Source organism: Suricata suricatta, chromosome 4 (genome assembly GCF_006229205.1).
Source record: "Suricata suricatta isolate VVHF042 chromosome 4, meerkat_22Aug2017_6uvM2_HiC, whole genome shotgun sequence".
Classification (NCBI taxonomy): domain Eukaryota; kingdom Metazoa; phylum Chordata; class Mammalia; order Carnivora; family Herpestidae; genus Suricata; species Suricata suricatta.
This window is the reverse complement of record NC_043703.1, coordinates 93,959,551-93,975,476: the sequence shown is the minus strand read 5'-3', so window position 1 is coordinate 93,975,476 and position 15,926 is coordinate 93,959,551. Positions and strand designations below refer to the sequence as shown.

General features: G+C 40.3%; 1 protein-coding gene across 1 annotated transcript; it reads right to left on the bottom strand.

Moving 5' to 3' along the window:
• Positions 1–257: 257 nt before the first annotated feature.
• On the bottom strand, positions 258–12,578 carry EPCAM (epithelial cell adhesion molecule). Its single transcript, XM_029936221.1, has 9 exons — positions 12,310–12,578; positions 10,127–10,234; positions 9,606–9,846; positions 8,802–8,867; positions 7,840–7,903; positions 6,010–6,111; positions 4,362–4,562; positions 1,996–2,040; positions 258–714 (listed from the first exon to the last, which is right to left on the bottom strand). Exons 1-9 carry the CDS (start codon positions 12,383–12,385, stop codon positions 673–675), a joined length of 945 nt encoding a protein of 314 aa, XP_029792081.1. The 5' UTR covers positions 12,386–12,578; the 3' UTR covers positions 258–672.
• Positions 12,579–15,926: the final 3,348 nt, after the last annotated feature.

Below are 15,926 nucleotides of genomic sequence, written 5' to 3'. Positions count from 1 at the left end.
ATCCACTGATTCTGCTCTAAGGTGCATTTGTCAAAATCCCAATTCATTTAAAACAGAAACTTAGATTCATTCAGAATAAAATTGTTTTTGCCGTGTAGAAGTTACATATTAAGAATTATACACTTTTATATTGAATACATGTAATTATAAATACTCACACAAAACTCTGATTTGCAGTTAGCATTCTGAGCATCTCTTAACCTGTTATTTCTATACTATGAAATTTGATTCTGTGTGATTCAAACAAAGTTGGGAAATTTAGTTTTAAAATGTTTTATTTCAGTTTGTAAAAAAAAAAGTTGTATGTACAAGACTCAGAGTACATAGAAAGGCAGCATTCAATCACAAATGACTGAGGCAGTAGTCATTAAACCCCTACTGTGGAAGCATGTTTAAAGTACACACCTCTATGTCAGACAGAAACAATTTTAACTCTGTAGTCCAAGTTCCGAGTTTTATATCAGATCTGCATATATAAGACACTTGTGGTCAGATTTTAAGATTGTAAAGTCATTTTGAAGCTGCTTACACACTGAGTATAGGTTTCACTATTACAAACAGAAGATGTTAACTAACAAAACAATAGTCCTCAAAGGTCGCTTTGTTTCATGTTCATACACGTGTAATGTTTGCTAACTTCCCTTCTTGTAGTTACTCTTCAAATTATAGTCATTATGCATTGGAATCCCTATGCATCTCACCCATCTCCTTTATCTGAAATAGAGGGAAAAAGAGAAAAAAATTTAAATAATTTTCCAGTCTTTTGTTCATCCTGAAAATAGTTATAAAAAAAAAAAAGAGGAAAGTTAAGATGATTCTCTCCCACATTTATGAGCCCCATTTGGGAAAAGAAAAAATGTACTACAAGGAAGCACACACTGAATTCATGACCCGAAATGCTATTTGGAGGTAAGGTGGCCAAAGTGACAAGGAAGTAGCAGGTGAACTAGATCTTTAAGAATTGATAAAGTCTTTATTAAATGGATGCTATTTTTATATCCAGTAAGAACCAATATATTTACTATTTTACAGATGAGGAAAGTAAAGTTCAGAATGGAGTGACTTACCACAGATCACACAGTTAGTTACAGGCAGAAGGGAGACAAGATGACAGAAAACTACTACCACTGGCAAGCATCCTGCTGTGTGCCAAGCGGTGAACCAGCACTGTATACAGACTATTGTGTTTAATCCTACAGTGGGTCTGTACTGACATCCCTGTTTTACAGATTAGGAAACAGGGAGACTAGAAGTTAAATAACTTGCCCTGCTACACTGTCATTTCAACTTTCTGTTATGCTTCAGCTCAGGGGGAGTCTGTCCCCTAGACCTGTGGTCACCAAACTAGGTAAGCCAGATGGTCAACTATGGTTTAGGAAAGAAAAAAATTTTACAACTTTCTAGTTCTATTCAACTTTTTCCCCCCAATATTCTTTTATATTTCTGTGTTTCTTAGTAAAAGATTAGTAAAGAGTATACTGGAAATGCTATCAACAGGGTTTAGGCACAAGTGTGGTTCACACCCAACTGCAAGTGTCTGACATGCCAACAACCTCACACTTCGTTTTCACACGAACGCAAGTGACTGGTCAGCACGGAAGGGACTCACTGGGAGATATATTAAGCTCTTTTTTAATGATAATTTCACTGGAATAAAAACAGTAAATCAGGTCATCAGCCACACTCAGTTTCTGTAATGTGAATCCACAAAGTATGCCTCTGAAAGATTCCATTAAAAGTTGACACTTTGTCAAACAAAAGCTGTAGGTCTCCTCTCCCACTTTGCTTTGAGGCAGAATTCAATATTAGCTGGTCTGCCATGGAGCTCAAGCAAGAGAATTTAAAGAAACATTGAAAGACTGTCCCTAAGGCCCTACGGACTATACAATGAAGGCGCTCTGGTGTAATGGAGTCCTATCGGTGTCTAGGTAGGTACAGCGATTATCAGGAGGAAGGGATTTACAAAGGGACCTTTTTATTAAGTAATCCGCTTACCTCAGCCTTCTCATACTTTGCCATTCTGTTCCTTCTGGAGATAACCTGAATGGAAGAAAAATTGACACATAAATGTTTTTTAATGGACATAATTCCTATCTGAACAAATTTAATTTTAAAATCTATCTACAGATACTATTTCTTAAATTAAAATTTCCCTACTAAACTAATAAGAAACAAAAAAAAGCCTATACTTACCATGATGAGCACCAAGTAAATATACAGAATTAAAAAGGTTTTTAAAAAATATTTATTTAGTTTTGAGAAACGGTATGCTATGCACACATGAGCAGGGAAGGGGCAAAGAGAAAAAGGGATATAAAGAATCCCAAGTAGGCTCCATGCTGTCAGTGCAAAGTCCTACACGGGGCTTGAACTCACAAACTATGAGATCATGAACAGAGCAGAAGTCAGACACTTAATTGACTGAGCCACTCAGGTACCCCTAATATAAAGAATTGTTGAATCATTGTGTTGTATACCTGAAACTAATATAACATTATCTATTATATTTCAATTAAAAAAAACTTTGAGCCTCCTCCCCACCAAAATCTTTTGGAAAAATAACAACAAAAAGCCTATAACAACTAATTAAACCAAAAAAAAAAAAAGGCATTGAGAAAACAATGAATAATCTTTAATAATAAAATCTAACAGCTTGTTACCCATTTTTCCACATTTTGCTCCATCCTAATACAAACATACACAAAAACATACACAGGAGTTTTGGGGAAGGGGGAGCAGTCTAAAAAAATGGGATCATACAATATCATTCCCCTCTTTACATAGCCTGTATCAACATCATAGGAACTTTCCAAGAATCAAAGCTATAAATTGCACTCATTCTTCTTGATGGCTTTATTCCATAACATGGATATTCCACAGTATCCATTTTCCTACAAATGTGCACTCAAGTTGTTTCCAGATTCACCCTTATGAGCAAAACTGCAATACATAACCATACTGTCCTTCCTATGTACCTGTGCTTTCATTTCTATAGGACAATTTGATTTCTAGGATTCTCTAGGTATTTATTTCCCATCTGGATTTCTTCTGTAAATCATCTATCCATGCCTTTTGTTATTCCTGACTTAATTTTCTCCTCAGTTTGTAAGAATTCCTATATTATGCATAACAACTTATTTTGTTTTATGCATCATGGATATTTTCCCCCAGCCTATCATATTTTTCACTTTATAGTATCTTTGCCATAAAAAATGTTTAATTTCAACTTAGTCAAATATGTAACTTTTAATTCATGAACTCTAGATTTCTTGCCTTACTTGGATTCCTTTATCACAGGTTATACAAACATTTCCTCAATTAATTTTGAGGCTTATTCTATTTTTTAACATTTTTAACTATAATCCATCTGGAATTTGTGTTTGAACATGGGCGCTCTACTTCATAAGCTGGGCAAGAGTTCCAAGAGTTGGGTAACATGGCCTGCCCTGGGGCGGGCGGGGGTGGGGGTAAAATAGAAATTCAACTTTTGTTTTCATCCAGATGGAGAGCCAAGCATGACAATTCCATTGAACTGATAATCTAAGTTCTCACACACCCTCAAACCTATTTCTGAATTATGGTATGTTGTTAAGATTTCTTAATGCTGAGCATCCTTGTATTTCTAGAATAAATCCTGTCCAGGTAGTACCTTCTGCTGAAGCACTGCTAAATTCTATTTGCTAATTTTTTGTTAAGAATTGCTCCTCATATTTGCCACTTTTAATCCTTCCCTTACTAACTTTGATAATTGGTGCTCTGTTGTTTCATTTCACTGAACAGTTCAGGAGTTCAGGTATTTTACACCAATGTTGGCAGGGCTGCTGGACTGTGTGCAGTGAGAACACGGAAGGACATTTGCTGCATGGTGACAACGCAACTGACCTGTGAGGTGCTCAGCTAAGAGCTTCACTCAGGTCAGTGTCCTCTCCTGCTTCATAAAGTGAGTGTTTTATAAAAAAGAACCAGATGCAAGAGATTCATTCACTATAGAGTATTATAAAAAAAAAATGAAGATTTTGCTTCATGAACATGTTCTGGAACATGGAGGTAGCTCTCTCACGTCACCTTTTCTTGAAAGAATACGCCTTTAAATGAAAATGGACTTGTTCTGGGGTGCCTGGGTGGCTCAGTTGGTTGAGTGTTGGTTGAGTGACTCTCGATTTCAGCTCAGGTCATGATCCAGGGTCATGGGATCAAGCCCTGCATTGGGCTCTGCACTCACAGTGCAGAGCATCCTCGGGATTCTCCTTCTCTTTCTGCCCCTCTCCTTCCTCTTCACTCCCGCACGCTCTTTCTCTAAAAGAAAAAAAACAAAAACAAACAAACGAAAGAAAGAAAAAGTGGACTTGTTCTATACTCACCAATACAACGATTCCAGCAATAACTGCTAGTGTCACAACCACAATGACAGCAATAATACCAGCCTGCAGACCCTGCATCGAAAATTCAGGTGGTTTTTCATCAACATAGTAAATTGCAGTTCGACTGGGATCCAGATCTAATTGCTCCCCATTTACTCTCAGATCCATTTTACTGGAATGGAACAAGGATTCGTCTTTAACCTATATCAAGAAGGAGAAAAGCAATTGAAAATATTTAAGAAAACCTACCATGGCCACATAGAATTAGATGCCAAATATACATGGAAAGAACTGCTGCCAAGGGTCTTTGCGGTTTCAGTGGTAATAATCCCGTATGCTCAAACTTCAAAAAAACTTTATTGTGGCAAATTTTCATACACACATGAAAGTAGAAGAAGAGCATAATGGAGTCCCATGTACCTATGACCCAGATTCAACAGTATAAAACAAATGGCCAACCTTAATCCATTTTTCCTTCTACCCTTCATCCCTTCCCCTTCTCCTGGACAAGATTATTTTGAAGCAAATCCCAGGTTTCATCAGACAATGGCTCAGTAAAAGGGTGAGTGGGTGACTCAGTTAAGCATCTGACTTCAGCTCAGGTCATGATCTTGTGGTTCGTGAGTTCGAGCCCTGCACTGGGCTCTGTGCTGACAGCTCAGAGCCTAAAGCCTACTTGAAAGTGTTTCCTCTCTCTGCCCCTCCTCTGTTCATGCTCTCTCAAAAACAAATAAACATTTAATAAAAAAATAAAATGGCTCACTATGTTAAAGTTTATTTTTTTGATAATATATTAAAGTTGAAACATACTATTTTAATCACACTAGTTACATAGCACTTCTTATAAATCACCTCTTGTTCATGGATGCTATAAGGGGGAAGAGGCTATCCACATAATCTAAGTAACTACCAAGGTTGCAATAGGGTAATAATTATGAGAGAATATTTTCCAGGTAAAAGAATTTCAGGGGTGCCTGGGTAGCTCAGTTGGTTGAGCGTCCGACTTCGGCTCAGGTCATGATGATCTTACAGTTTGTGGGTTCGAGCACCGGGTTGGGCTCTGTGCTGACAGCTAGCTCAGAGTCTGAGGCCTGTCTTCAGATTATGTGTCTCCCCCTCTCTCTGACACACCCCTGCTCACGTTGTCTCACTCTCTCTCAAAAATAAGTAAACATTAAAAAAGGTAAAAAAAAAAAAAAAAAGAATTTGATAACAAGGCATAAATATACAACAAACAGGTGAGAAAGGTGTGGGAAAGGTGCACAGCAGGGATGAGGATATTGTTCACTGCAGCACAAGAATCGTGTGGAGAACAGAGGTGTGGTTGATATGTAAATGGGGAAAAAGGTCACGAAAGATGGGGCGCCTGGGTGGCTCAGTTGGGTAAGTGTCTGACTCTTGATTTCAGCTCAGGTTATGAGCTCACGGTTTGTGAGTCTGAGCCCCATGACAGGCTCTGTGCTGAGCATGGAGCCTACTTAAGATTCTCTCTCTCTCTCTCTCTCTCTCTCTGCCCCTCCCCAACTCGCACGCTCGCTCTCAAAATAAATAATCTTAAAAAAAAATGATAAAAGATCTTGAACTCATTGAGGTATGACAGACATTACATTTCTAAACACAGGAATAAAATGAGGAAGATTATACTCACATCTTTTTCAAAATAATAAGCCACATCAGCTATGTCCACATCATTCTGAGTTTTCTGAGATGAATTTTGCACCAGATCAATAGTGATAAGATCATTCTCATACTGGGAGAAATATGAAGAAAAAAATTAATACCAACACAACCAAAATCATGTGAAAATATTATCATTCAACATTCAGAATATTCAGTTTTTGATTTTCTGTAATCTACCTGCACCAGCGTTCCTTTCCATTAGTGGGTAACGGAGTTTAGAACTAATAATATAAAACTCTTTGGGAGGTTTTAAAATCTATCCAAGGAAAATAAGACAGTAATGCAACTAAAAATAATTATGATGCATATTTTCTTTCCAAGAGAGAATTTTCTTCCACCCAAAAGATTTCAAAATAAGATCTTAAAAGTATCTTAGTTGGGTGGTGCCTGGCTAGCTCAGTCAGTAGAGCATGTGATTCCTGATCTGGAGGTCATGAGTTCAAGCCTCACACTGGGCATAGAGCTTACTTTAAAATAAAACCAAAAAAAAACCCAAAAAATATAAAAGAGAGCCTGGGTGGCTCAGTTGGTTAAGCGTCTGATTCATGATTTCCACTCAAGTCATGGTCTCACAATTTGTGGGTTCAAGCCCTGCATTGAGCTCTGCACTGAAAGTGTAGAGCCTGCTTGGGATTTTCTGTCTCTCTCTCTCTCTCTCTCTCTGTCCCTCCCCTACTTGTGCTATCTCTCTCTTTTTCTCTCTCAGGATAAATAAATAAATATTAAATGAAATATTAAGTAAAATAAATATTAAATAAAAACAAAATAAAGAATCTCATTTGGTTAGAACTGCTTTTAAAATAAAATGCTAAAATAAAATATAATCCAAAATCAGTATGCACTTACCACATTCTGCTTTTAAAGAACAAAAATGTATATTTCTTCCTGTCCTTAAAAGTGACATCAATTTTCTGCCTTGGAAAAGTTCTATCACACTATGCAAGTATTTTTCTTTTTATCATTTTTTTAATGTTTTTTAATGTTTTATTTATTTTTGAGACAGAGGGAGACAGAGCATGAGTGGAGGAGTGGCAGAGAGAGAGGGAGACAGAATCTGAAGCAGGCTCCAGGCTCTGAGCTGTCAGCACAGAGCCCGATGCGGGGCTCAAACCCACGAACTATGAGATCATGACCTGAGCCAAAGTTGAATGCTTAACCAACTGGGCCACCCAGGCACCCCTATTCAACTATTTTTCAATCAGAGTTGAAAGAGCCAAGGAAGGGGTAACTGATTAAGAATTAGCTCCTTAAACCAGAGAAGATGGGAGCTAGGTGGCATCCTAAAGTAAAAGTGTACCAAAAGCAATCATAGAGAGAGGTTTCCCAGACTAAGACAACAGGCATGCATTACAGATACCAGAGATACTACGTTTTCCTTACGGTAAACCTGAAGTTTTCAAAGGCTATGGAAGAAAAAGAATAGGAAATTTGAATTATTAAGTGTCCACGGTTTAAACTGTTATTCAGGGGTGGCTCAGTTGGTTAAGCGTCCAACTTTGGCTCAGGCCACAATCTCATAGTTCATGGGTTCAAGCCCCGCATTAGGCTCTGTGCTGACAGCTCAGTGCCTGGAGCCTGCTTCAGATTCTGTGTCTCCCTCTCTCTGACCCTCTTCTGATCACACTCTGTTTCTCTCTCTCTCAAAAATAAAAAAAACTTAAAGACAAACAAACAAAAATAATAATAAAAAAATAAGCTGTTATTCAAATGCAGTTTAACCATTTCCAGAAGTCATACTCAAACCATACTATCCCACCAACTTTCTGCTAAAGCTCATTTACAAAAAACAAAATCTTACCAGAATGTTTGTGATATATTTTGGATCTAGTTGATAACGAGTTGTGAGTACCTCCTTAAGCGCCCTGTAAAGAATTAAAAATCTGTTTAAAAAAGAAATGCACTACACAACATTAAGAAGCACTACTTTTAAACTAAGCAGGTAGCTCAAGCTCTAGGATTGTCATTAGCCAAACTTGTTTTAAAAATTTCACGCCATTTTGCAACTATTGATAATAATTGATTCAGGCTAGAATGGTTGAGTTCTAGTTTGATTAGAAACAGCTTATTTACACAGTATCCAAGTATCTGCATACTAATTCAAGCATATTAACTAATTACAAAGAGGTAAACAGTAACTCTACATTACAAACCTGATAGATTCCCCTTCACCACAGTTAACATCACTAATAAAGGGACAAGAAGACTTCCTAACATGAAGTACTGAGAAGGACATTAGAGCACTTACATAGTTTTCCTGTCAAGAGTGTTTAACCTGCATTTAATTATGAGGAAACATCAGATAAATCCTAATCTGAGGGACATTCTATGAAACAATTTGCCTGTACTCTTCAAAAATATCAATATACTGAAGAACCAACAAAGGCCAAGACAGTGTTCCGTATCAACAAGGACTAAAGTGGGGTGCCTGGGTGGCTCAGTTGGTTAAGTGTCTGACTTCGGCTCAGGTCATGATTTCATGTTTGTGGGTTCGAGCCCCGCATCAGGCTCTGAGCTATCAGCCTGCTTCGGATTCTGTGTCTCCTTTCTCTGCCCCTCCGCTGACAGTGTTCTATCTCTCTCTCTCTCTCAATAATATATAAAAACATTTTTAAAAAATAAAATAAGGTTAAAATATTACTTATAGTATCTGTTTTTCATAAATATAAAAAAAGTATTAAGACTTGTTTTCATTTTCCTAATGGTATAGAACAAAAATCTGAGTACCAACTGTGCAAATAGAATGCACTTAATAGTACGTACGTCTGCAAACTTGGAATATCATATGGTGTTTCTCTTGTTTTGTGTTTTAGTTCAATGATGATCCAGCTGTAAAGTAAAAAGACAGTATTTATTGATTGGCTGATAGTAAAATTCCCAAATGAAATTAGAGTATAATTAACAGAAAAGTGTTTCTGTAATAGGTATGCCCTTAATTTCTTCCTTGGCCCTCACACATTGCTCATAAAGCACTCATCCAGGAGAGAACACCCTTCCAAACAGGTCAACCTCTGGCGTCAGGCCACTACACTCAAGGTCACATAAAGCCAAGGCTTAGCTGCTCATGCTGGGCCACATTCAAAGGAAGAGACAAAAATGTACTGAGAGAAACAGAGATAAGTGACCCTGAGGCTCCAGAACAATAATGGAGGGAGAGTGCTTGCCTTGGTCTTGATAACTTTCCAGCTCTGGTCACTTTTTAAATAAAAGGTTTTTTTCCTTAAGCTAGCTTGAGTATGCTTCCATTCCTTTTTCTTGCATAAACCAGAGACAACCACACCTTGTTTTAAAACACAATAAATGGGCCAATATATAAACAGCTTAAATTTTTCACATACATTTAACACTCATCCAACTTTAAAATCTGAGCAGTGTTAGGTTAAAAAAAAAAAGGTTAAACTGGGTAGCTGGGGGGCGGAGGGGGTGAGAAAAAAAAGCTTTTCATACTACGTCCTTTTTTATCTTTAGAATTCTAAACCACCAAATCATATTATATGTTCAAAAATAAATGTCATTAAACAAATCTGAAAAGCATGAAAACACAGAATATTTGACAGCTCAACTCACTAGGTCCTCACTCGTTCGGAGCAGGATATTTCCGTGTCCTTGTCAGTTCTTCTGACCCCGGCGGTGTTTACACACCAGCACGTGCTGGTGCCGTTGCACTGCTTCGCTTTAAAGAGCCCCTTCTCATCACAGTCGGGATCATAGAGCCCATCGTTGTTCTGGAAAGCCCCCTCAGGTCTCACTCTTCTTCCAGATTTTGTGCCAGTCATTTCTGCTTTCATCACCAGACATTTGGATGCCACTGAAAAGAAAGCTTCGTGTCACACTGAAAAATAACTGCAGTTTTATGCCTAAGGAAAAACATTTTAATTTAACTACTAACTCTCAGAGCCAAAGATTATTGCAGACTCACATGGTTTCACATTCACTAAGTTTTAAGATGCTTCAGCTATAGGAGATAATTTTGACAAAGTAACATGATTCAAATTTGAACCAAAAAAACACTTCCCAACTCAAGACACATCAATTAGAGAAGGCAAAGTCAAAATACAGTTTAAAGGCAATGAGGATATTCTACTCACGTTTTGAACAAATGACAGAATTTTGTGCACCAATTGAAGTACACTCGCACTGATTAAGTGTGTTCAAAGAGCAGTTTGTGGTCAGTTTGTAGTTTTCACAGAGACATCCTAGATAAATTAAAAAAAAATCCTACTTTAAAAGGTGGATCCAGCCATGAACTCTGGGGTCCCAGCTAAATTATGTTCTGATAATAATGCTTAAGTTATAGGGCCACAAAGCCTTAAAAAGTGATCCTGAATGCTTCATTTTTCAGCTGCAATTTGAATGGGGAACAGTTTGTATATACTATACAGACAAGTAGGCTAATTTGCATGCGTTCCCATTTTGACTTTTTAAATCAAGCCCCATGATGACAGTCCCAGTCCCAGATCCTTCCCTCCTCCTTTTCTGCTAGTTAAACCCTTGTTTGTCACCTACTGAATCAACAATTCCAATTCTAGGATTTGTAAATAACTCACATTTCCTCCCTCCTCCCAGCCCATTTTCTTAAAATCTGAACTTTAAAGCTTCAAGCTTAATTGGAATATATTCAGCCCTTGGACAATTTTATATCTTAGAAAGATTATACTTTCAGTGAACCTGGGGGGAACTTTTGTTTGTGGGCTTCCTAACTAAATTGAATTCTAAGTACCCAATTTTGAAGGTGATTTTAACTATCTCAAAATTTCATTTTAATTTCAAAATGGCAAGCCCCTCTAATTCCTTGTATTTGTCTAGCTAAGAGAATACAATCATTAACAACAAAAACTACTGTGACAAACCAAAGAGTTTTATATTGATCCTTCATTTCAAGTTGGCTTTAATTATAATTAAATTAACCACCTATATCATCTGTCCAGCAGTGAACTCCGTATTGGGATCACAAAAGGATATAGTGGCTGTCCTCAAGGAGTTAAAGTCTTATGCAGCACTCTACTATACCTGTTTGAAAGCACATTTCCAAGCCCAAATGATGTAAAATTTACAACAGACCCGTCATGTACAGGCTTTCTGAACATACCCTATAGCAACTATCATCACTTTAAAACAATTTAAGATTAAATACTTAGCCTTAGACTGGAACTAGAAAAACATGAGTTAATTAAGCTGCATATTTTGAAAATGTAATTAATTAGCCCCAAGCCCTGTTGGTAAAGGCTAAAGACCTTTCCAGAAAGCTTCCGCCAACTGCCACTTTACTTCTGGCCACCATTTTACAAACACATAAAGAGATGGCAGGCAAGATGTTTACTCCGAACTAAGAAAAACGTAATCAAACCACGCTTTGAATGTTCGGATAACGGCGTGACCTTCCACAACAGAGATCGTTCCGTCACTACTTAAATCGTGGTTTCCAAGATTAAAAGAAATGGAAAACCTGTATGTTATGTGGGAATAAACGCGCCCACACACACACACCACGATATAAAACTGTGTTTCGGTTTACGGCAATGTTTAGAGCAAAAAATGTTTAGTCTAAAAAATATACTCCGTTATTAATTAGGAGATTCTCTTTAAGTGGCGGGATTGTGGGTTTTTCTTTTTACGATTCTCGGTATTTCTGGGTTCCTACAATAAACTTGGAATTACCTACACGATCCTTAAAGAAGTGGAAACACCCACTCTCACACCCCAGGCAGTCGAGACCCAGGAGGACCTGCTCCCCGCGCAGGTGTGTAGCGGGCCCGGCCGCCTCCCCGCAGCCACCTGCCCCGCCCGAGCCCCACATCCGGGGCCAGCTACAGGTGGCCGGGGGAGGGGCGGGCCGGGCCTTCTTAGCTGCCGACTACCCTCCCGGCCGCCGCTGGGTCCGCCACACTAGGACCTCAAGCGCGCGCCTCGGCGGGAGTAGATGAGCGCGCCCCAGACGTGGCGCGGCCGCCGCGTCGCCTAAGGCCCTCCCGGCCCCCGCCAAGGTCAAGGAGTCCCCGAACGTGGGCACTTCATTTACTGCCTCCCCGCCTCGGCTCCGGCCCATTTCTCTAGAGAGCGGTGAAAAGCGGCATTGTGAGGCGGCTCCTTCCTCACTGTGCGAGCGGGGGCCTTCCCGTCGCCTCCAGCGCGCGGAGGGGCTGGGCTGCTGCAGCCCCGCGCCGTCCGCTCCAGACGGGAAAGCGCGGCCGGCCGCCCTTCGCCACCAACTCCGTCTCGTTTGTCCCTGGGACGTCCCCGCCAGGCCCCAGCCCACAACTCTGCTCCTTACCTTTCTGAGCCGCGGCCACCGCTGCGGTGGCCGCCGCGAGCAAGAGCCCGAACGCGAGAACCTGGGGGCGCGCCATACTGTGCGCGCACCGACGAGCGAGGCGCGAGGCGGGCTGGGGTCTCGCGGGAGGGAGCGCGGAGGGAGCGGGGCGCCGGGAGCCCGGGGACGGCCCTGGGATGCGGTGGCCCGTTTCGGGAGGACGGCGGAGAGCTGCACCCAGACCGTGCCGACAGTGCGAGCTCGCCGAAGGATTGCTCACTTTGCGCGCGCGGCGGGGCGGAGCAGAGCTGCGGGACCTAGTGGCCCCGCCTCTTGGGCCCTGCCCGGGGCTGCACACCTCAGCCCGCAGGTCCCTGGCGATGAGTCACCGCCTGGGGGCGGGAGAGACAGAGAGGGAGAGGAGAGAGAGAGAGCCCGCTTCCCTCCCCCACACCTGGCGCGGCTGTTGCGGTGCCCCCCCCCCCCCGGTGTACGCCGGCGGCGCCCCGCCCCACGCCGCCTGCAGGTGCTTCCTCCAGTGGCTGCGGGTGGGGGCTGGAGGGACCGTGGGCTGCGACCGTGACAGCCGGCAGGGACCCTTGGTAGCCACGGAGAAAGTTTGAGAAAACAGTCTTCCTTTTACCAGAAGGAGCAAGAGCGAAGACTCTGAAACCTTGAAGAAATGGGGCCTGGAGGAAAGAGTGAAGGGTCTGGGAAGGCGGAAACTAAAATGGAATATTAAGGGAAGCAGGATCGGAACCACAATAAAAAAGTCGACCTTTGAACTTTACCTGGCAGTTTACTCCTTTGAAGCTAGAAAAGAAAACTCTCTCTGGCTGTCAGGAGATGACAAATGCGTGTGTTCTTTATAATTATTCTCATTCTTTCCCCATTTTTATAAGCATTTTTAGCACCTGAAGATGTAAGAAAATATGTTCCCGAAGCGCCAAATGCTGAGAACTGATATGATTCCGGTTTTGATTAATATTGGAGAACAATGTTGATCGTCCTTTGAAAATACAGAGGAGAAACGAAGGACAATAATTTATTTCAGTGCAAATGAATTCAAATTGCAACATGCTATTATTACAGTCTTAAAATAATTGTAATGACTTGAGTGTTTAAATGTTACTTGGACTAGCTATAAAATGATAACCTGTTTTTAAAAGGCTTTTTTTCCTGCTTTAGAGATCATCGGAGTAAGTGCAAAAGAGGAAAGGTGAAAAAGCAATTTTAAGATTCAACTAAATTTGCTTATTACAAGTATATATCAAGTAGAAAAATTATGCTTTCCTTATGCAATAATTTAAATTGTACCCTCCTATTTCCAGTTGATTAATGTAAATAGTCACTGTGTTACACCGACTACCTGTATAATTTGAATTTTACTAGGACATTACATAAGCTGTTTAACTATGTGATTATTGACTTCATAAGGAAATCTTATCAATCTTTTAAATCTGTAAATCTGAGTTGCTAGACCTGGTTTTGGAACTTTATGATCTGTTCAGCAATTTAAGTGAAAAGAATAGTATCAAATCAGGAACAAGTTATCAACCTGATTTTTGTTGCTTCCGCACTTTGGATATTTTTAGCAAGTTGCATACTGCCAACCCCCAAACTATACATGCTATTCCCAAGAATCTCATTGATGTTTTTGGCTTTATTTGCAACATGTTCCATTGCTAGTTCACCTAATCAAGAAGAACCTCATCATCTTATAACTTGATGGCTGTTTATTAAATTGTTCATCAAAATTAAGTGAATTGAGTAAATGATTATTAAATGACAAAATACCATACTAATCTCTGACTAACTGTATCTGAGTACACATCCAAGATGATATTTATATTTTATTTAAAGTTTTTTTAAAGTTTGTTTTATTTTGAGAGTTAGAGAGCACAAGCAGGGAGGGGCAGAGAGAGAGGGAGAGAAAGAGAATCCCAAGCAGGCTCGTGCTGTTACTGTGGAGCCCCGACATGAGGCTCAAACCCACGAAATGTGAGATCATGACCTGAGCTGCAACTGAGAGTCAGACGCTTGACTGACCACCCAGGTGCCCCAAAATATTATTTGCATAGCTTTTTAACAGCTTTGTAATTTCTCACTGCTCAAAATTACTCTCATTTTATGCTTTGATTGTTAGTCTTTTGTGATTCCAGTGCCATAAGGAAGAAATGTCAATATTTTTGCATGATTTCATACCCAGGAATACTTCTAAAACTATTCTAAAATTTTACAGATGTTGCTTTTAAATTTTGACATAAGCCAGTTTGATATGTAATATTTGACTAAGAAAGAAATATGACAAGATTAAAAATTAAACTTAAAAAATGTATTTATTTATTTTTGAGAGAGAGTGAGCAGGGAGGGGCAGAGGGAGAGGATGAAGGATGAGAGAGAATCCCAAGCGGGGTGTGCATTGTTAGTGCAGAGTCTGATGTGGGGCTCTATCCTAAGAGCCTGGGATCATGACCTGAGCCAAAATCAACAGTCAGATGCTTAAACGACTGAGCCACCCAGGCACCCCAAAATTAAACTATTTTGACCAAACTCCTGCACCCCATCAAATAATAATCAAGTTTGAAAGCCAACATCAGGGACTCCTGGGTGGCTCAGTTGATGGAGTCCCTGACTCTTGATTTTGGCTCAGGTCATAATCCCAGGCTCATGGGATCAAGTTTCAAGTCAGGCTCCAGGCTCTACTTTCAGCATGGATTAAGATTCTCTTTCCCCCGCCCCCTTTCTGTCCGTCTTTCCCCACTCTCATGCTCTCTCCTTCTGAAAAAGCAATAGTATCAAAGCCAAAGAATGGGTGAAGAAGGAGAGAAAGTAATGGGTGGGGGATCTGAGTGGCTCAGTCATTTGAGCATTAGACTCTTGATTTTAGTTCAGGTCATGATCTCACAGTTGGTGGGATCAAGCCCTACATCAGGCTCTGCTCTGACAGTGCAGAGCCTGCTTGGGATTGTCTCTTTCTCTGCCTCTCTCCTGCTTGCATACACACACATACTCTCTCTCAAAATAAATAAACAATTATAAATTTTTAATGGGGGGGCACCTGGGTGGCTCAGTCGATTAAGCATCCGGCTTCTGGCTTTGGCTCAGGTCATGATCTCATAGTTCCTGGGTTCGAGCCCCGCATAAAGCTCGGTGCTTACAGCTAGCTCAGAACCTGGAGGCTGCTTCGGATTCTGTGTCTCCCTCTCTCTCTGACCCTCCCCTGCTCGTGCTGTCTCTGCCTCTCAAAAATAAATAAAAAACATTAAAAAAATGTTTTTTAAATTTTAATGGGGGTGCCTGGGTCACTCAGTAAGTTAAGCATCAACTTTGGCTCGGGTTGTGATCTCGTAGTTCATGAGTTCAAGTCCCACATTGGGCTCTGTGCTGACAGCTCAGAGCCTGGAGCCTGCTTCAGATTCTGTGTCTCCCTTTATCTCTGCCCCTCCCCTGCTCACACTGTGTCTCTCAAAAATAGATATTAAAAATAAATAAATAATAAAAATAAAAATCAGTAATACAAAATATTAATTGATTGAATAGGGATTTTGATTATGGCTTATTTCTTGACTAGGTAAAGGATATTTCTAAAGCAAAAATATATCATATTAAATAAATTAGCATTGGAGAAGAGAATC